Below are 22,830 nucleotides of genomic sequence, written 5' to 3'. Positions count from 1 at the left end.
GTGTGTGTGTGTGCGATGTATATGTGTGTATGATGTATATTATATGGCCTGCCATCAAATGCCATATAAAACGCATTAAAAATCACTGGATTTCATTAGATTATCTACTATATTAATAATAGTAGGCGCTATTACAGTATAGACGTGATGCTTATTTACGATAAGATACTATAAAACTAGGCTAAATTGATGTGGGTTATACACATGGGATACCATTAACACATAAATACATTAATATATATATTATATGATGACACGCTATTCCCAATGCTTCTCCAGCCTGACTATTCTCAGTATATATCTAATATTATTATTATTGTATTTGTATTTGAATTTGTATTTATTTGTTGTTACAGCATCAGGTCCTCGCTGTCCAAGGGCTCATCCTTAATGCGCAGCATTTTACTGTAGTCTGTGGCACAATCATTGAGGAATATGTTGCTGTCGTTGTGCCTCAAGTGCAGCGTAGGAGCTGATTCGGGCAAGAGTTGACCCGGCTGAGCAAAGCAGTAGCTCTCAAAGTGCTTGCTGCATATCTGCTTGGAGCTATCCCACTTGGGTATGGGTTCGATTTTGAGATTGTAACACCATTTGGCGCGTTGATTGCGATTCTCCGGGAAGTCGAGCAACGGCAACTTGATATGATCCACGCCACAGACGATGCAACTCGGAGCTTGGGCGGGCAAATGTGTGGCACAGATGTGTTTGCCGCTGTAACGCTGAATATCCGGGAGATTCAGGGCGTGACACCACTGATGCAGCATTAGGGGATCTGTAATAGAGACAGAAAAGGGATTAGGCATTGATTTCAAGCTGATTTTGTGTCATCATTACCACTTGGAAACTTGTGCAGCTTGACATCCTCCTGGCAGTCAGGCATACAGCAGCGTGGTCCCACAGGAGCTGCCACGGGTTGACTAACGGCACTCATTGGACCCAGATGAAGTGTCGGCACGGCATTGTACATGAGGCGACGCACTCCGATTAGTTGCGGATCAAAGTGGCGACTACAGATGAGCTTCGTATTGCGTTGGGATTCGGTGAAGCGCATGCCCGTCGCCTGTTCCCATTTGCGAATGGAACTAACTTTATTGGGCAGCCGGAAGAGCTTGATGCCATCACCGCGAGGACTGCGACAGTAGGGCAAGGAGCAGAATTTCATTTTCCAAGGCGGCAACTGACCCGGCGGCAAGGGATCAAAGCGTGAACGACGCTCCCTTTTCACTAATGGCTCTGTGGCCAGAAAGTCATCATCATCATCATCATCATCATCATCATCATCATCGTCATCTTCGAACGCTCCCTCCAACTGAGTATCCTCTACGGACATGGACGTGGATATGTCCGTGCCCAATTCCAATTCCTCGTTATCGCTGCCCATCTCCAGCTGCTGTCGGCTCTGTTCGTTCGTGTAGATCTCTTGCGGCACATTGTCGCCCAGTTCCAGCGTGGGCACCGCCCACGGACGAAGCTTGCGGAGTCGGATGCAGTTGGGCTCAAAGTGTACGCTGCATATCATCGTCTTCCACGGACGTCTCTCATCGTATACGATCCTCAAATTGTGCATCCAACGCTGTTGCAGTTGCTTCGAGCGTGGAAACTTGTAGAGGTGGACGCCATGCTGAGAACGCAGCCGCTGGCAATGCACTAGGGAGCACTTGTCATAGCCCGACTTGACCGGATTCGTCAACGTCGTTGTCTTCTCCTCTTTCATGCTGGGCAAACGCAGATCTTTCCAGCTGTGGTTGTAAGTCAAAGGATTGTCCGGTTGCTCTGCATCTCCATCTCCATCTGCATCAGCATCCTCATGCAAATGCATCTCTGGCACCAGAAAATTCAGCGCACTCTCATCCTCATCCTCTACCTCCTGTTGCTGCGTTTGTGCCCGATGCTCCAAGTGCTGCTCCGAGCTGCTCTTCTGCTTATCCAATCGCATGCTAATCGCCTCAAAGTCGCTGTCGAACAGCTGGCAAGGCGCACGTGGCCCCAGATGAAGTGTGGGCACACTGCCATGCACCAGGCGCATGTTCATCAGGCAGATGGGCTCAAAGTGGGCACTGCAGATGCGATAGCGCCAACGGAAGTCCGGATCGAAGGGAACTTGGGTGTTGTGCTGCCACTTGGCGCACATATCCACCGAATGCGGGAACTTATGGAGGGTCAGATTCTCGCTGGTCAAGTGATTGGGACAACCTTCGATTTGACAGAATTTGCTGGATTTGCGTGGAGGCGCCGGTTGAGGAAGACGCAGACTGATCTCACCGCCCTTTGTGTGAGTCTTACTGGGCTCCTCGTCGGGGATCAGATGCTCCTCCTCATTGAGCATCTCGTTGGCTTGCTCCTGTTCCAGCTGCAGCGACGTGTTGAACTCATTGTCGTAGATAGTTAGTGGACGACGAGGTCCGAGACTCAACGTGGGCATGGCACCTCGTCTAATGCGTGATCCATTGAAGCATTCATCGCTAAAGTGATAGCTGCAGATACGAAAACGCCAGGCGAAATTCGTGTCCACATCCACCTGGGTGTTGTGCATCCATTTCTGCATCGCATCCAGCGATGTGGGAAACTTGTGCAACTTAATGCTGCCACTCACATCATTGGCAGTCACATCACATCCTCTCACGCTGCAGTGGCGGGCATTGTACTTGAATCCATTGCTGACAATGGTGCCACTGCCATATTGGGACGTAGACATCGATACTGATGGACCAAAGCTGCTGACCTGCGTCTGCTGATCGGCAACATAGCCAAGATTTGCCTCTGAATCCATTTGCTCATAGGTGGTGCACTTCTCCACGTGTCCCACCTCGAGGAGTACTTCCAGCGGCTGTTGTGAGTTGTCATAGTCTTCTTCCTCTTCCGCCTGCTGCTCCTCCTCGTCCTCGTCCAGCTGATGCTCAATCTTGACAATTGGCTCCAGCATGTCTGTGTCTTCTTCTTCATGATCCTCCGGGATGAGTGGCTGTTCCTGCTGCAGCTGCTCCGATGCCAGCAGCTCATTCATGCGCTGCCACTCGGCTTCAGTGGGATTCTGATAGACAGGCGCCTCTCCCGGCCGACGCTCCGGTAGCTCCAAAGTGGGCATTGTATAGGGCTTAAGACGGCGTGTCGTGTCCATGAAGCAACTGGCCTCAAAGTGTTTGCTGCATATTTTGTAGAGGTATCGCTGGTGCTCGTAGAACACCAGTTGCATGTTGTGCAGCCACATCTCAAGCAAATCCCGACGTTGCGGCAATCCATGTAGTCGTCCACCGTCTCGTGGTTTCAGTGTCCGGCAACCACGCACCGCACAACTGATGACACGTATGCGGACACTGTTGCGGGCATCCTCGTAATTGGTGTCCAGCAGCTGCTCCTTTGTGTGCTCCTCAAAATGCTCGTCACTGTGGTCATAGAGAATGATCAAGTGCAGCGGACAGAGCTTGAGTGGTTTCTCCTCCACTTCCTCTATGGCCATGTGGTCCAGCCACTTGCGACGCAGTGCCTCTCCCTGTGGCAGATCGTAGCTAATCCTCAGATAAGTCTTCTGCAGCTCTACGCACTGTGGATAACAGCAGTCATGGCTGGAGCCACTCCTATTGCAATACTTCTTGACCTTGGTCGGCGTTGGATCTGCGCTTCGGCTTCGATGAATATTGTGGTGATCCTCGTGGCCCAGCTGCAATGTGGGCATGGCACCCAACTGTGGTCGTCCATTCTCCAGGCAACTGGGCTCAAAATGTGCACTACAGATCTTCAGCTTAGCCAGCTGCTCCTTGCCCAGCTCCAGGTGTATATTGTGTAGCCACTTCTCCGCCAGCACTCGCAGTTTGGGGAAGCCAAAGAGCTGCAGCTGGACGGGACTCTCCTCTTGCCTGAAGTTAACACAGTTGGGCACACAGCAGACACTGGTGGCAGCCACCGCATCAGGAGCATCCCAGTCAGCCGGATTGGGCATCACATCTATTTGCCCATCATGCCCCAAATGCAGCGTGGGACGTGCTCCAGGACGTAGGAGTTTCTGCTGATTGAAGCAGTGCGTCTCAAAGTGACGATCGCACACATGATGCTCACCACATCCCATGGCAGCGACATCCAGGCAAAGATTGTGACACCAAGTGATGAGATGGGCACTGCGTTTGGGCATCTTGTAGAAGCGTTGACGCGGTGCATCCTCATCCTTGACACATCCGGGCACCACACAGCGAACCTCATTGATGCAACGACTGAGCTCCAACGTGGGCACTGCATCCTCTCGCAACTCACCCGTATCCGGGTCAAAGCAATGCGGCGCAAAGTGTGATTGACAGACCTAAAAGAGAAATAATATTAGCAAGGATTGACAGAAGGACAGAGCTGTCTTATTTTGCAATCGCATTATTTGTGTACAAATTTAAAAGCTAAAGACACCAAACTTGGTATGTAGGCTCCTCAAAATTGTTTTTATTTTTTGGATCGGACCACTATATCGCTTATAGGACCGATCGGAGGAAAATCAAGTTTTGGTATTAATCAGCATCAAATCGTTTGCGTGCCAAGTACTTTAACGTATCCTACAGTCGAATTAAATATTTATTCGTTTTAATAGTCTTTGCTTCTTCCATAGTAAGTACGGCGTCTTCGACGGTCGAGTATGCTCGGAAGGGGCGGAGCCTCCTGGTTTTTTTTAACGATCTGTCGAGTCGATTAAATCGATTTCCGTGAAAAATCGACAGCTGATCGGTTGTCGTTAATTTTCAGAATATGATTTTGTCGCTAAATTTTTGATGATCTACCGTAATAAATGACATAAATAAATGCCAAAGTTTGAATCAGGCATTAAAACGATGTACAAAATAAATATAAGAAATAAGAAAGCTCGAAATTTATAACTCGATCTATAACAGTAGGCAACTGCCCAAACCTGAACTGAACCAATCCCACTTTTTTGATTTATTTTATTTTTTTTTAGAATTTTTTTAGACGTGCGCGCATTTTGTCTACATTACTTGAGAATGGCAAAACCGAAATTAAAAAGCTTTAAATTTCCAGAAATCTAATGAATATCTCTGTAATTCATCCATATACAGTCTAAGATTTAAGCCAGTAGTTTGAGAGCCATCAATTTTTTAATTAAGAAAATTATGACTTTTTTAAAGTTTTTTTTAAGCTTTTTTTACTTTAAAACTCATATAGTAATTATTGCACTTTTAGATAGCTCTGTTGGCAGAGTTGCTTGTCATTTACCTGGAATCCATCGCTGCTCGCCTGCATGGAACGATGCTTGCAGTTGGCTGCCCATTTCCGTATGGTGGGCCGATCCTTGGGATATGCATAGAGGCGCAGTTGCTCGCTGCGGGTTTGGAAGCAGCTCAAGACGGAGCAATAGTTCTCCCAGATGAACTGAAGTGCCTGCTTGTTCTCCTGGCTGTCGGCAATGTTGCCATTGTGCTTCGCATTCGGTATGACATGACCATCGTGTCCGAGCTTCAACGTGGGCACAGCCCAACTTCGCAGTTGCTTCTTGCAAATGGCCTCCTCCTCGAAGTGATCCTGGCAGACGAACAGATGCTGTGCATCAACCAATCTCGGCTGTTGCTGCGTATTCACCAGCCACTTGAGCATCGCCGTCTCGGCGCTGGGAAAGCGAAAGAGTCGCGTCTGCAATGTGGCCTGTTGGGCACAGCTGGGAATGCAGCAAACACGCAGCTTGCCACGTGGACTCGGACTGGCACTGGCGCTGGGACTGCCACTGAAGGCCAGCTCTGTTTTAATCCGCAATGGCAGCTCCACGGGCACGGACGTGGTCAAAGACACGGGAACGGGAATGGGAATGTGTACGGAACTTGGCGAGCTACCATCCAACTTGGGATTAAGATAGATATGCGGATCGTTGTGATTCAATTGCAGCGTCGGCACAGCCCACTGCTTCGGACGCACTGGACCCAGGCAGCGAGCCTCAAAGTGAAGCATGCAAATGCGATAGATATAGTGACGGGCAGGTTCATAGGTGATCTTGGTGTTGTACAGCCACTTGGCACAGATGTCCGGACACATTGGTAGCTTGGTCAGCCTGATGTTGTCCGTGTACTTGGAGTAACAGCCCGGAACGGCACAGCGCAGCTTCATGGCCATGGAGGAACTGGAGATTAGATCATATGTATCTTGCAGCTGACGGAGCACCGACCCTGGCAGCTCCCGGGGCAGTGGCACCTGCTCATAGAGCTGCATGTAGTGCATAACACAGAGCTTGCCATCGCTGGCCAGCTGAGGCATCGGCAGTTGGAGCCACTGCAGCCAGACCTGCTGCAACACACGATTCTCGGGCAGATCATAGCAGCGATAGAGATTGAGGCGGGCACAGGGACAGCTGGGCACCATACAGCCACTGGATGACGATGACGCCGCCGAGATGCCGCTGATGCTGCCACGATTGCGATAAATGTGGGTATCGTCGTGACCCAACCGCAGTGTGGGCACACAATTCTCCAGGGACTGGTGCTCCAGCGGAGTCTCAAAGTGTTCGCTACAGAGACGCGCCTGGCTGTTGTCCAGCATGGGTGATAGTTTCAGGTTGTGGAGCCACTTGCGCAGCAGGATGCGATTGCTGGGCAGACGAAGCAACTGAACGCCATGGAGATCCGGCTGCTTGCCACAGCTGGGCAGACAGCAGCGTCGCTTAATCGCTGTTTGATCCGGTTCCGGCGCTTCCGTTAGAAGTTTCCTTTTGCGGCAATGTTTCAGGCTCCAAAGCCGAAAAACCGAATGCTGCGGCTGGTCATCATAAATGCCCACGGATTGGCCATTGCACTTGAAGCGAAGGGGTGTGCTGTGTCCCAGATTCAATGTGGGCACCGCATTCTGTTTCAGCTTCCTCGTGCCCAGCATCTCTGATTCAAAGTGCTCGATGCAGACGCGTCCAACGCAATCGTCGAGTGACAGCTGCAGATTGGCGCTCCATTTAAGCAGTTGCTGTTGATCCTTGGGAAAACCAAAAGTGCTCAGCGGATGACTTGCCGTGCGTTCCTTCCGACAATGTTTCAGGCAACAAATCGGCGTCACATTGTTCACAGGTTTCTCACGGCGTGGCAGCAATGGCAACGCCACTCGAACTGGCGACGTATCCGGCAGCAGCAGCTCATCATCATCGCCAGCGTCGTCCACATCATCATCATCATCATCATCATCATCGTCATCTTCTGTTGCATTGGCGTCGCTTTGTTGCTCCGCAAATGTTTCCACCAGCTCCAAGGGATCAAAATAGCCATGATCATCCGGATCCTTGTCGACCTCCTCACTGTCACGATCATCAGTGTCAGGTGGCTCATCCTCCGGATCGAACTTCTCCTGCTTGACCTTGACTAGCGATTCCATGCTTGCCTCACCCTCCTCTGCCTCTGCCTCCTGCTGCAGACCCGCCTTAATGACCTCATTGTCAAAGACAACGCCCTCATGATGTCCCAGCTTCAGCGTGGGAACCGCTCCCGTCTTCAGCTTTAGCTTGCCACGCACCATGGGCTCAAAGTGATCGGCACAAATGCGTCCGCGACACTGATCCGGCGCCAATCTCAGATTGACCCGCCATTTCTCGAGCAGATCCTCGCTGCGCGGATATCGATAGGTGCGCAGATCATTGTCAATGCTCCGACGCTTCCGGCAATGGGCCAGAGCACAGGTGGGCGTAAAGAAGCCCGGTATATTCTTTGGATTCTCATAGATCGGTTGCTCCTGGTGTCCCAACTGCTGTGTGGGCATTGCCCAACCCCGCAGCTGCTTCCCATCGATGCACCGACGATTGAAGTGGGCGCTGCACACACGTGTCGTTCTGTCCACTTCGGCGGACGACAATTGGAGATTGTGGCGCCACTTACTCTGTTGTTGTTTTCCACTTGGAAAGGGGAATAGGCGTGCTCCGTGCTCCAAGCGACTGCGTCCACAGCTCGGCACGCAGCACTTGACATCTGCCAGGGATTTCTTTATTTTAACCTGTCAATTACAGTAAGCGTAATCTTAATCTTTCTGCTCATGCTACGAAATCCTGTTGGCTACTCACCTGCGATGTATTGAAGTCTGTCGCCTCTGACATGCTAATGTCCGGCTTAATGTCCTCATCTAGCTCCGAGTGCTCCTCCTGTTCCTCAGGCTCCTCCTGCTTGATGAATCCATGAACACGTCGCTGACGTCCGAATAGATTGCTTTGCAGTTCCGCCGGATTCACCTGGAAGAGATCTTCAGTCTCGTCGTGCCCCAGCTCCATAGTGGGAACGGAGCCAATGTTGAGTCGAGTCTTCCCAATGCAAATGTCCTCAAAGTGGACGTTGCAGATCTTGTAGCGTTCGCGCTCCTTAAAGCTGAGATGATCGAGTCGGAGATTGTGTCGCCAGCGTTGGAAGAGTGTTGGATCCTTGGGGAAACTATTCATCTGCACCTCATCGAACTTGCGCGTCTTGCCGCACGTAGGAACACAGCACTTGAACACTGGATCAACGTATCGATCTTCCGGCTTGGGATTGTGTATGAGCTCAATCTGGGCATCATCGTGGCCCAGATCTAGAGTGGGGATCGCCCATTTGTAGAGATGCTTGGGTCCGATGCAGTCCGTCTCGAAATGCTTGTTGCAGATGCGAACGCCGACGCAGTCAACGGGATTCATCTTGAGATTGTTGCACCATTTCCAGAGCAGATCCTCGTCCTCGGTGGGAAATCGGAATAGACGCACATCCGGCTGCTCCTTGGACGCATCGCAGCCCTCGACAGTGCAGTGCTCCTCGACAAAGGATTGCGCCTCATTCGGATAGATATCCTCATCCTGATGTCCCAGCTCCAGCGTTGGTATCGCCCCAGCACTCAAACGCTTTCCATTGAACGAGTGCGTCTCAAAATGAATGGAGCACATGCGATACTGTTGCCTCATGGCGCCTCTCGGCCGCATCCGTATGTTGTGCATCCATTTCCGCAGCTGTGTGGGATTGTTGGGCAGCCGGAAGAGCTGAACCCCCTGACCACGTTGTCGTCTGCAGCTCTCGACAATGCAGACCCGCTGCAGGCAGAGCTTATTGGCCTTCAGCTTGGCAGGATTCTGATAGATCTTGTAGCCAGGCGGGGAATTTAGATCCAGTGTGGGCACCGCCAGCGCCACCGGGCACTTCTTGCTCAGCACATGGGGCTCAAAGTGGGCGGAGCAGAGGCGTCTCTGGGCGCTGCCCACCATCGGCACCTGCAGATTGTGCGCCCACTTGGCGAGCGTAGATCGATTGAGCTTGGGGAAGCGATACAGTTGCACATTGTGCAAGGCGCGCACCTTGCGACAATGTGACAGACAACAACGTGGCACCCACGTCGGTTTCACGATGCCAGCACCATGGGAGGCAGCTCCTCGATTGGGATTGGAGTTGAGATGTGTGCGACGCTTGTACAGCATCTGACGCTCTGGATTCTCGAAGAGATTCTCAATATTGGTGGACAGATTAAGAGTGGGTATGGCCCAGGGTCGCATCCGCTTGCCAATGCAGTGGGATTCAAAGTGCAGATTACAGATCCGCATGTTCGGCAACTGGGCGACATCCAGCTCCAGATTATGTGCCCATTTGGCGAGCACTTGCGACTCTTCAGGCGGACGATAGAGCTTAATGTCGTCCACGCTGGGATTACGCTTACAAGTCACCACACAGCACTCGCCCTGCTCGTCGCCATTGTTGGGTGCACTGGGTCGGGAATAGAACTCGGCCACCTGCTCCGCCGTGGGCAGAGGATAGGCAATATTGTCATGGCCCAGGATTAGAGTTGGCACCGCCCACTTCTCCAGTCGCTTGTTGCGCAGACAACGATCCTCAAAGTGCACCTCACAAATGGCATCGTTGAAGAGCTTTGTGCCATCTGGAACGGGACGCTGCAGATTGGCGCACCACTTGGTCAGCAGAGCGACGTTGCTGGGGAAGCGATGCAGATTGGCATGATCCCGATCCCGATTGCGTTTGCAGACAGCAACACAGCAGGTTTCACGGATATTCAGCTTCTTGATCACATCCGGATTACGATGGATGTCGTCGTCATCGTGTCCCAGATGCAGAGTGGGCACCGCAAATGGACGCATGCAACCACCAATGCAATAGGGCTCAAAGTGCAGACTACAGATGCGCATTCCCTTGTGCATTTTATCCTCGGGTATCTTCAGATTGTGACACCACTTGCGCATCTGTTCCGGCCTCCTTGGTATCGTATGGAATGTGATGTTCTCATTGTTGTGCCGCTTACTCTCACAGCTGGGCACACAGCACACGTCCATGCTGTCGCTCACATTCAGTCCAGACGACGATCCTCCCGAGTTGCCCACTCCCATATACGATCCACCCATATCCGCGTCCACATAATGCGATGCCGAGCTGGCCGACGAGGATGTCGATGCAGCCGAATGTCGCTGATATTTGCTGCTATGATTATGCGACTGCTGCAAATTTTGCTGCTGCAGCTGCAACTGTTGCTGCTGTGGATTGGTGGGCGTGGTGGGCGTTGGTGGTGGCCACAGTTCATTCTCGTATATGTTGAACGTGTCGTTGTGGCCCAAATGCAACGTGGGAACAGCACCTGCAATATCAAAGATATTGATTTCGAATTAGATATATAATAATTAATTCTATCTATGTGTATTTAAAACTCTTTGTCCTGACTGAATGACACAATCACTCACTGATCATTTTACAGCCCAAACCATAAGACCTAGGAGGTTGAAAATTAAACACAACAGAGTTGAGATAATTTTATCGTGCAATAAGACGGAGGCAGGGGGTCAATGTTTTGATTGAAGAAGTTTATTCAAGAAAAATATATAGAAGTGCTCCTCTTTTCACCCTTTAATTCCGCGAGCGTCAATAAAAAATGTACAGAACACAGATCACCAAAGCTAGTGTAGTGCCTTAAGAGTCAAGGACAGAGCCAATTTTTCTGCAGCCATAAATGCGAATATTGCATTGGAACAACAACTCACGAAAAAAATCGTATGAAACGAACAAGCTCTACACTTCATTTGGTTCTATCTGTTCCAAAAAGATATCATTTACAATTGAAAAGAGCTTAATTTTACCTGGTGATAGCTTGCGAAGTCCCAAAGCCTCTTTGATAAAGTGAGCGCTGCATATTTTGTGATTCTTGCCGCGATAGACAGAAGGATCCAGTCGTAGGTTGTAACACCAGCGTCGGAGCAGGACCTCATCCCGGGGAAAGCGATACAGCGACATGTTAAAGTCTGAGGAGCGACTGCGACGACAGAAATTAAGGCAGCATCGTTTCTCCTCCACATACAAGTTCTTTGGATTGTCATGAATCTTGCCGTATTGCGCGCCCAAATGTAATGTTGGAACTGCCCATGGCTTCAGCCGGAACTTGCCAATGCAGCGCTCCTCGAAGTGGCGGCTGCAAAAGTGACGCGGCTCCTTGGCCTGGACGGGCAGTCGGGCGTTCTGGCACCACTTGATCAGACTCTTAATATCCTTGGGAAAGTTATAGAACTTGAGATTGCTCTCGCCCCGTTGGCTGGTGCAGTTGGGCATGCTGCAACGTGCCACCTCGCCGGTGGTGAAGGTGTTGGTCAGCTCACGATTCTGATACAAATTGGCAACATCGTCGTGGCCCAGATTGAAGGTGGGCACCGCCCAATAGCACAGGGAATAACGATTGATGCAACGCTTGGGGAAGTGCATACTGCAGATACGAAAGCTCGCATAGCTCGATGCCGGAATATGGAACATCTTGAGGTTATGGAGCCACTGATGCAAGTACTTCTCGTCTTTGGGAAAGGTGAAGAACTGAAGCGTCGGACTGGTGCTCTTACGGACACCGCACAGCGGCACACAGCACAGCGCATCCTCCGAATCGTCCAGCGTCGAGGAGTGCGCCTGCGGACCACCAATTGCACCACCAGCAGTATGTAACGAGGTGTCGCTGCCATAGGCATTGTTATAGCTGCTGTCGTGCAAACTGTAGCCAGACTCGCTTGTGGAATTGCTGTAGCTTCGCTCCAGCTTCACATTCGCCTCGTTCTTCAGCGTTGAGGCAAATAAAGCGGCTCCATCGGCATTCGCCTGACGTTGTTGCAACAATGAACTTAAGGCTGCCGTTGCCGGCAATGCGCTGGCAGTAGCATTCGGCTTGTGATGCGGTGTCGGCACTGAAAAATATAAGGGTGAACTAAGTTAAAAACACTTTTGAAATAGAAGTAGCTAGTAGACTAGAAAATATGCCCTGCAATAGAGTATAAAATGCTGCTTTATAATTCCACACTTTTAAACCCATTTTAAAGTAGGGCCAGAAGAGGAAATATCAAAGGAATGCAGTCGAAAATCTTATGAACAATTATCGGTTCTCCTTGGTAAATTCGAAACGAAAATATTCATAAGGATCTAGGTATACGTGTTACAACTACAAATCTGTATTTTTGAAGTGTGATGTAGAGAATTTGAATGTTGCCTGATCCAAGTAGAAACAATTAAAAAAAAACCGTTAGTAACTATATGCTTTGTAAACTAATCTGAAAACTGTAATTTAGGTAGATCAGTTAATGAAATTGGATTTTGCTTTGTTTAATTGTTTTCAAATAATTGAAGTGTGATTTGGATTTTAAGTGATCCAAATAAAAGGAAACAACTAATATATACCCTGTATGAAGATTTGAGGTATGGAAATCAGGTAGACTTGTCAATTCAGTGTGAATTATTGAAATAAATAAATATTAAATTAATTGGAGTGTGAAGAACTAAGGTGCTTGACCACCAAACAGACTTAAGGAACAGCGAGCTAAATCTATATATTTCAATCTCAATGAGATAATAGAGCAATCTTTTAGTTAATCGAAATTAAACGCAGTGGAATGCATATTTTATAAATACCACGTAACAAGCTCTACAGCATCATTGTATTGAACAATTTTAAGTGAATTTGAAAAAATAATTACTATAAATAAATAAATATTAATAAATAGCATAAATAAGCAAAGCTATAGTCTTACAGGTATTTCAGTCTATCCACTTACTTTCCATGGTGGCCATATGACAATCCTGTAGTTTATAGTTGGTCTGTTGCTGTTGCTGTGGCTGCTGTTGTAACTGCTGTGGGTGTGCGGCTGCGTAATACTTGCCACAAAAATAGGGAGCAGCTAGACGATGCTCGTGCAGCTCCAAAGCAGTTTGGTACCACAAGCGGCAAATGGGACAATCGTAACGCTGCTGGAATTTGTGTTGCGGCAAATGAGCGTAGAGCTGTTCCCTCGTGGCAAACGTAACGGAACACATCTGCAAGATAAAGTTGCAAGAATTAGTAGTTATTACAATTATAATACACAGATTCCCGCCTGATTGACTTACGTTGCAAACAAAGCTATCATACTCGTGCTGCATGTACTCATGCGACTCGCATTCGGCAATTGTGTCAAAGTACTTGCCACAGTACTTGTGGCAAAAGAATTTGTCTGCTCTGTGTAGGTGTTTATGTTTCTGCAACTCCTCGGTACTTATAAAGGACATGGGGCATATGTTGCACTTGAAGTCATACTCCTGTATGCTGCAACTGCTCTCGGCCACATGACGCAAGTAGATTTGCTTCTTGAAAAACACCTCCTTGCAACGATGACAAATGGGAAGACTTTCCGACGAACGTTCCGATTGCAGCTTACGTCTCGGATAGCTGAGCGGATTCTACAAATTATCAGATAATATCACTTGTCTAATAACAAAACTATGGAAAATACAACTTACCAGAACTTTTTGACTCCCATACCCCTCATCCTTGATCGAAAGCTCCACTTTGGGGCTCAACATGTCGTCACCGAACTCTGGATATTTACTAAAATCCGCAAAGGGCGTGTTATCATCAATATAGTTGGATTTATAGGCATGTTCGTCAATGGGTTCCGCTGCCAAAAAAAATACAGAATATTTATACAATGAATTAACCGAAACTCTTTATTGAACTTATATCACATTTGGGTGACTTTACACTCTAATGAATTTAGTTTTAAATATAGAATTCTATTTATGGTTTCTTATCGACACAAATCTTATGTGTAAATTGAAAAGTGTGCTAGGAGAATTATCTCTAATATGCGTATACATATAGTAAAAAATGCTTGAAATGTCAGATAATGGCTCAATTAAAATATTTATAAAAATGAAAGAAAAATTATTGGGAGATAAAAGAAAGTGGAAATATAATTTCCATACCATATAATTATTGCGCACTTGAATGAAAAAAGTAGGAAAAGCTACAAAAGATGAACATAAATAAATTTAAAGAAATTATGTAGATATATGCGACAGAAATTCTAATAAATTACCCTGAAAATTCACTGAAGCAAATTGAATAATATCTTCCCAACTTCAGATATGGATGGTTCTTACACTTATACATACATATTTCTTATACATATTATTAATTTTGAGTTCTCTCTGGGCGACTACTGAGATAAGCACGAATTCAGAGATAAGAGAAGCAAGTGTTTTATTTTTCTTTATGTACTATGTAGAAGTATATAGTCTCTAATTTTCCCTCAGCATAATATAAAGTTTAATAAATAATAATGATTGTCTTTTATAGTAATAATGCCCATTACAAAATAATTGAATTGTCTCTGAATTATATCATATATCATATTAGATGCCCCGCCCTTAGGGTATGATAATCCATAGGTTACAATATAATCTATTGGGGAACGTACATGTTACATAAGAATCGAGACTTGAAAATGATACACACACAATTAGACACCGTCAAACAAAATTTCATCGATAGATAGAAATGTTTGTACATAAACATTAGGATTATAGCCGGTAATATAAAGCATCTATCAGAGCATATAACATGTAAAAAATTATATATCTATGAATATATAGATAAAAAAAATAGATACATACACACATACAGCTAGACGAAACGCACTCAGAAACAGAGATACAAAATACAGATACATATACAGAGAACGTAGACGACGAACCAAAAACCGAAAACCAACCGAACGAACAAACGTAAAAACCTCAGCGTAACTCAACTCAACTCAGCTACAAAACGTTTTATTGATTCCGCGACGCCAAAAACGGAGCTGAAATTACGGCTACTTACGCTATAGGAAAATAGCCCCCAAGTAACCGTAACTTTTCTCTTTCCCAGTCTCTTACACAGTCTCTGACACTCTCTCTGTCAGTATTTTATTTCAGTGTTTGCGTGCGTCTGTACCAATTGCATGTAACACTGTCAGTGTGTGCATTTATCTGGCTGTGTGTGTGTGAGTGGAGTATGGTTATCGATATCCCCAAAAGCTCGATACTTACATTTTATTATCATTTCGCCGCTGGCATCGAGGCTGTGTCGATTGGCGGGAGCTGGCGGCGGTGCCATAGGGTTCTGGAAGTGGTGTTGTTGTTGTTGTTGCTGTTGCTGTTGTTGTTGCTGTTGTTGTTGCTGTTGTTGATGTTGTTGGCGTTGTCTATCATCAGGCAGCTCCAATGGCTCGCTTTTGATATAGGGATAGGAGCCATGCATTAAACTGTGCGGCAAATACGAACGTTGACTGAGCTGATGATGTTGTTGTTGTTGTTGCTGCTGCTGCTGTTGTTGTTGGTATTGCAGCAGCTGGTTGTGCGCATAGGCCACAGTGTTTCCCTCAAGGTTATAGCCCACCCCTCCTGCAGCGCCATAATATGCTGCATGCGCCACCAGCTCCCGCCCGTATGCATTCATAATGTTGTTGTTGTTGTTGATGTTGTTGTTATGGAGCAGGGCGCCGCAGGCTGCGGCGTGCGGATGGTGGAGGTAGGGAAGCAACATGTGAGTACCAACTATGTTGCTGTATTTGTTTATGTTGTAGTTGCTGCTGCTGCTGCTGGTGATGTAGTTGTTGTTGCTGTTGTTGTTGCTGCTGGTAGTATTGATGATGATGATGATGAAGATGCGGGGGGTTGTTGTGTTGTGACATTACGAGAGAGGAATAGTTAATTTTGGCAAATTTTTTACCGTTCAATTGCTGGGTGTCACCTGTGTTTTCTCTTCTCTCTCGCTCTCTTTATTACGCTCTGTCTTTTTCATTTGGCGTCGTCTTTTATATACCAGTTTTTCAGTATTCTGCCCCCCTCAAGATTAATGTGTTTGTGTGTATGTATCGAAATGTCATTATATTCATTACAATTTAAATGCCAGTCGCCCTTCATAATCCAATAGGAAATATTTGAAGCATTTAGCACTGAGCACATGTTCACACAGCACCAATTGGAATTTGTTTTACTGCGCGAGCGTTAAAAAATTTCAACATTTTCGTTTCGTGTTTTAGCGACGCGACACAACAATGCGTGCGTGTGTATGTGTTGTGTGTGACTGTGGTTGCCTAGTGATGAGATATCGCGGGTGGCGCATCATGCAAACGGTATCGATTGTTTTACTCATCGCACATCGTAATGGTGATGGGCAATAAAAATCACTGTGATTTTCGAATCATCTTATCACAAGTTTAAATAAAAGTAAACAGGATAATAACATTTATTATGTGATTTTGGGACCTATTACACCCATACGTTGCTGCAATTTCTCTTTTATCATGTGGTTATCAGTTAATAAGTGCTCTGCTGCCACCTCGTCCAGCGTTTCTCGTAGCTGTTTCTTTACTTGCGTTATTCCCACCGAGTTCTTGGCCGAAATGGGTAAAATGTGCTGAAATCTGAGGACTCGTTTAGGTCGCACTTCCTCCGGGCATTCAGATAGACCACTATCCAGATTTGTAATTCTCGGCTTCAGCCTCGTTAGGATGTCCTTGGCGCCCTCCTTGTCCATTTTATTGAGCAGCAGGACGGGCTTCTCCAACAATATGGGATCATAGAGCTCCAGCTCTTTGTTGAGAGAGCATAGATGTTGTCGTCAAGCAGTCGCGATGCGGATGTCGTGGACTCAACTGAAATCCGAAGATGTCCACCATAAGAGAACAGCAAGCGAGTGCGCTCAATGTGCTTGAGGAACTTGTGACCCATGCCGAAATTAGCGTGTGCCCTTCGATGAGTCCTGGTAAGTCGGCCACGCTGATGGACCGCAAGTCGCTGTACTCAATGGTCCGATCTGGGGACAATGGTGGTGACTGAAAGGAGCCAACCAAACGACAGTTAATAGAATTCTCCATACATAGAAAAGCGCATATAATACTTACAGGATAGGCGGTTATCTTTGGCTTATTGAAATGGCTTTGATCAGTGTGCTCTTTCCCGCATTGGGAAATCCAACCAGACCCACGTCGGCAATCAGCTTGAGATCCAGACTCACAGTGCGATTGTCGCCAGGTCGTCCTATGAAATTGTTGCCGGTGCAGCCAAGTGCCGCCGCCTGCCACAATGCAGGTGGCATCGTGTTCATTCAGATCTGCCAGCAGTTTCTGCTGCTCATCATAGACTTGCACTCCCACGGGAACTTCTATGCGCTGATCAACTCCGCGCTTTCCGAAAATACTCAACTTGCTGCTGTCCTCACCACTGGAGGCGAGCACCCGTTTATCCTTCAGGCCCTGCGCCTTACGCAGCAGCGTCAGGCCTTCCCCCACAAAGTACACACAGCCGCCCTGCCCCCAACGCCACCCATATATATCGGTAATCCGTTGCCGCCATGTCCTCCGCGCACCGTAAGACGCAGTGTGTCCAAGAAGTTGAACGGAAGTGCCTGCGGGCTGTTAATGATGTTATTGCAGTCAAATAGTTAGCACTTTAGTTATGTTCTTACCGATTTTGTGGATTTTAGTAAAAAACTAAACAGGTTGCACCATCGCGAACAGCTGATCTGCCTTTGAGGACAGCACTGTTGTCAAATTAGCTATTTAATAGCCAGATCTGGTTATTTTCAGAGTTCGTTTGGTTACAAAAATCCTCAAAATGGCAATTAGCTGGAAGTCTGACAATTTAAATATAAGTAATTAAAATTTATTTGCAGCTAAGTTTGGTATTATTTTTGGTTAAACTGTGCAATACAAAAAATAACTTAGATGCTTTCCAGCCAGAAACAGCTATTGTTGCATCTAAAACTTGGCAGCACTGGTGTGTAAGGCTGCCACCCCTGATTAAAGGTTGCCACCCTGCAAAGTTTTCTGATCTGGCAGCACGTACCATTTTAATCAACTGCAAAATTGGTTGCACCAAGGAAAATTCACCTTTTTTGAATTTTTCTTAATATTGAAGGTAGAATTTTTAAAATTTTGCAGGATTATTGTTAGAATTTTGTTTGTTTTCTACTTTTTTGTATAACTAAATTTGTTATTTCTCCTTGGGGTGACGAACTTCAAACCTTCATAAAATGTTTTCCCATTTTATCTAATTCCGAATTTAAATTTTCATCAAATTGTTTATTTTTTTGCAATGCAATAGCATTTTGAAATTTCCACAAACTAAAATTCTTTATCAGTCTTCAAGCATCGCAATTTCAGCTATTTGTTACGAACGTTTGTCACTCTTGTAACGCGCCGGCTGGCTCATCGGTTCAGGGTAGAGTCCCATCCCTGGCTCCGTAGTCCGAAATACAATCGATTACATATCATCGATACACAAACAGCTGTGGAGAACGGAACTACACAACACTACAACAAAAGACGACGAAATCCACAACATAAAACAACAAAAAACCTGCAATCAACAACAAAACGGTAAGTAAACAAACAAACATTCACAAACCTAACACTAATCACCTCTCGTCCAAACAGGGATCCCTGGTTCTGACCCAGGCGTACCTGCCCTGCCTGAGATGACAACCACCTGTCATCTCCCTCATGTTGGCCACCGAATGGACCTACTTCATCCTGTGTTGGCCATCGTGTTTCTCCCTCCCCTACAGCAATAATTATACGGACATTTTCATGTTCAGATGGGTATAATTTGTGTTATTTCTTATTTATATATATACATTGCAATAATTATACGGACATTTTCATGTTCAGATGGGTATAATTTGTGTTATTTCCTTATTTATATATACATTGCGGTCGAACATCCTTAATCTCTAACATCTTTTATATTTCATGTGTGTACATTTCTTCCTGGCTACACGAAACAACAGACGAGGAACGAAAACATGGCCATCAACATAAATAATGGCATATACAAATTTGCACCGTAAATGTACGACACAATGTTGTATGAGACGCTGGACAAATATATATATATATATGTTTATACGTATGTATGTTATGGAATGGTATGTTAGGTTAAAATGAATCGCTTAATATTACCTTAGCCTGCCTAAAGAGCTCTCTGGGTGGTTTAAAGGATGTAAGGGTAGAGTATATGTATATATTTATAAATGTTTATATATATATATATGTTTATCTGTCAATCTATGTGTGCTTGTGATTTTAATTAAATCTCATTATATACTTAAATGTATATAAATATCTGTTAAATATTAATCATGTCGTTATCGTCCCTACTCTGTTTGTCTTGTTTTCAATTTTAATTTGCATTTTAATTAATTTTATATTCTTTTTAGCTTAGCTTGATTTTTACATCATTTAAATTTAATTATTAATAATAGAAAAATATTTTATTTCTTTCTTATTCAGATTCTTGTTTTCTTTCTTTCAGCTTTCAGTTAATTTCTGTTTATCTTAAGATAATAAATTTTAAGTTTAATTTTGTTCACTTTTCGTCTATTTTTGCCATAAAGCTTAGACAGCGACTGCTCTACACAAAACGCACTATGTAATTATTTATAAAATAGAAAAAAAAGAAAAGGCGTAGTTCCTGACATGGAAAGGGGCCTCGGAACGGACTCACTTGTGTACAATAACGCCGCCGATGTTCTGCCCACTGCTGCTCACAGGTCTCTCTACGGGACTTCGGGGATGTCGTCCTGTTGTCTGCCTTTCGGCCGATATGCAGCTTGCCAAGATGACGTGCAGTTGGTGCGGCAAACAGTCTACGCACGGCACAAAGATTTCTCTTGGGGCAGAGGCCGGCCAGTACTCCTCGGTTCCAGACGCGGCACAACCTCTGGTGGAATGTCAAATTCGTGGCAGCACTGAGACGGCACACGTGCTACTGCGGCACAAGGCGCGAAACTTCTCCTCACAAAAACTGTGTGCCTGGGGAAGGCAACCGCTCCTCTTCGCCGATCAAATCGAACTCCTCGAATTTTCTGTCAACCTCGTGGTCTCCTAAAATTCTTCCTATTCCTCTATTTTCCCTTTCCTTTTCAAATCCAAAAAAAAACTCGCCGTTACTGCAAAACAAAATGCATCGTCTCTCTTTATGATCTAAAATTTAGGGTCACACCCCTTCACATGTAATTTACCGCCGATACCTATCGATAACTATATCTTTAAATACATAATAAAGTATATCGACAGAGCCGATAATAAAGGAAAATACAAATAACAATAAACATCGAGCTGGCACAAACGATAAAACATGAACATAACAATACCCCTAGATCGTTTGTGACCAGCCGGCACCTAACGCAGCGCCCAACGTAGGCCACACCCACAACACGACCCTACTCAAGAGCACTCTGAGATCTCATACTCTACCGACTGAGTTAGCCGGGCTTCCAACAAAAGTCTGGTCGTGCGCATCCGTGAGCCACAACGCTTCTTTAAACGCATCTACTCGGCGATCCTCTACGCGGAGATTATGCCGTCCTAGATGGTATCTATTCATCGCCAGTGGATCAGTGAACCATATTTGCCCATCGCACAAATAATCGGTATCACGATGATCCTGGGATTCATCTTCTGGCTCTCCGGAATAGCTACTGCCGTGGATCTGAGCTTTCCAACCCTGGAAGCATCGCTACGACACTTTCGGATCCTGCCCTGGGCTCTGCGTCCTGATCAGTTCATTGATGAGTGTCATCATCTCCATGAACCCTTCTCTAATCTGCTCCTGAAGCGCATCGCTAATACCCGACCGCAAGGAATGCCTATACGTCTGGTGGGCCTGAGCAATCGCTACATTTACCGCTGATTTCGTCGCGCTATCCATTCTTTCTATCTAAAAAAAATCTAATCCCGTATTTTCTAATAAATACATAAATGTCCTGTATTCTAATAAATAGACATAAATAACACTAATCTCACTAAAGCTAACCAAAAAATTACATTAACAAGTCTAACACTACAGAAACTTACTAATACAAAACTAACAAATAATATATACAGACACTAACTAATATTCAATAAATTTACGTATTTACAGAAAATTAATTCAAACAACTTACAATAAGTAAAGACTACCCAACAGACTTAACAAAACGTAAACAATACCCAACAGGACTTACAATGAATATATATACGTCAAACAAAACTCTCACGAAAATAAACAGACTTACGATACTTAACGAAACGCCTAACGATTACTAATATAATAACTATAACTACAAAAAATATAAATTACTAAATATTAATACCAATTATTTACTACTATATTTCACAGCAAATACATCAACTAAACAAGGAGAGAAAAAAATATACACAGGCGGACCAACACTTCTACGCACGATTCGGACAGTGGACAAACATTTAAGCATCTGTCAATGCTCAGTTCATCACTCGCGTGATGAACGGCATCCGAGAAACGCTAACTGAATTTCTATTTGGCTTCTATCGTACATCTGGCAGCTTCTGAAGCATGTTGAGTGACCGATGCGGCGCAGGATCGATACTGGTATCGTCCTGGGTCACCAGTCTCCGAGGCTCAAAACTAACCGCGGCCAACACACATCCACAGCAAACACAGAGTAAGACAAAACAAATAGATATAAATAAATAAATAAATAACAAACAACATACTAACCTAATATCACAATTGGTATCAGAATTAAACTATCGTCACGGCTACCACCAGGCTATGGATACAGTCGGTACGTCCCGAACTGCACCAACCGCAACGAGAGCATCCTCCGATGCCAAAAGGAATATATGGTCGGCAAAATCATCTTCGTGCTTCTCGACTCCACAACACACTGCGCAATTATGGGCCACCTTCCGTGCCGCATAAGACTTCAGGTGCGTGGATCCTAAAGCCGAGGGATTGACCTCGTGTATCAACATTGTATACATTTATATTTTTTTCAGAAATAGCCACGATTTTAAAACCGTGAGCTCTTTCGATTTGGGCGCCATATTGTTACGAACTGCTTGTCACTCTGTACCGCGCCGGCTGGCTCATCGGTTCTCAGGGTAGAGTCCCATCCCTGGCCCGCAGTCCGAACAATCGATTACATCATCGATACACAAACAGCTGTGGAGAACGGAACTACACAACACTACAACAAAAGACGACGGAAATCCACAACATAAACAACAAAACCTGCAATCAACAACAAAACGGTAAGTAAACAAACAAACATTCACAAAACCTAACACTGATCCACCTCTCGTCCAAACAGGATCCTGGTTCCGGACCCAGGCGTACCTGCCCTGCCTGAGATGACACCACCTGTCATCCCCATGTTGGCCACCGAATGGACCTACTTCATCCTGTGTTGGCCATCGTGTTTCTCCTCCCTACAGCAATAATTATACGGACATTTTCATGTTCAGATGGGTATAATTTGTATTATTTCCTATTTATATATACATTGCGGTCGAACATCCTTAATCTCTAACATCTTTATATTTCATGTGTGTACATTTCTTCCTGGCTACACGAAACAACAGACGAGGAAGAAAACATGGCCATCAACATAAATAATGGCATATACAAATTTGCACCGTAAATGTGCGACACAAGGCTGTGGCGGAGACGCCGTGGACAAAATATATATATATATGTTTATACGTATGTATGTTATGGAATGGTATGTTAAGGTTAATGAATCGCTTAATATTACCTTAGCCTGCCTAAAGAGCCTCTGTGGTTTAAGGGCGATGTA

The 22,830-nt window shown here is 45.6% G+C and overlaps 1 protein-coding gene and 1 pseudogene across 1 annotated transcript in view; both read right to left on the bottom strand.

Moving 5' to 3' along the window:
- Nucleotides 1-229: 229 nt before the first annotated feature.
- Nucleotides 230-22,830, bottom strand: part of LOC117782392 — a 24,161-nt gene continuing 1,560 nt past the window's right edge. The window contains exons 2-10 of the mRNA XM_034619499.1: nt 15,273-15,557; nt 13,704-13,861; nt 13,314-13,643; nt 12,983-13,241; nt 11,039-12,121; nt 8,012-10,542; nt 5,206-7,944; nt 835-4,291; nt 230-772 (exon numbers count right to left, since the gene is read on the bottom strand). Coding sequence (XP_034475390.1) covers nt 351-772; nt 835-4,291; nt 5,206-7,944; nt 8,012-10,542; nt 11,039-12,121; nt 12,983-13,241; nt 13,314-13,643; nt 13,704-13,861; nt 15,273-15,557 — 11,264 coding nt within the window. The 3' untranslated portion in view covers nt 230-350. The remainder of the gene's footprint in view (nt 773-834; nt 4,292-5,205; nt 7,945-8,011; nt 10,543-11,038; nt 12,122-12,982; nt 13,242-13,313; nt 13,644-13,703; nt 13,862-15,272; nt 15,558-22,830) is intronic.
- LOC117779494 lies at nt 16,448-18,440 on the bottom strand (annotated as a pseudogene).

This window comes from Drosophila innubila (assembly GCF_004354385.1).
Source record: "Drosophila innubila isolate TH190305 chromosome 2L unlocalized genomic scaffold, UK_Dinn_1.0 4_B_2L, whole genome shotgun sequence".
Classification (NCBI taxonomy): domain Eukaryota; kingdom Metazoa; phylum Arthropoda; class Insecta; order Diptera; family Drosophilidae; genus Drosophila; species Drosophila innubila.
This window is presented reverse-complemented; position numbering and strand designations above follow the sequence as displayed.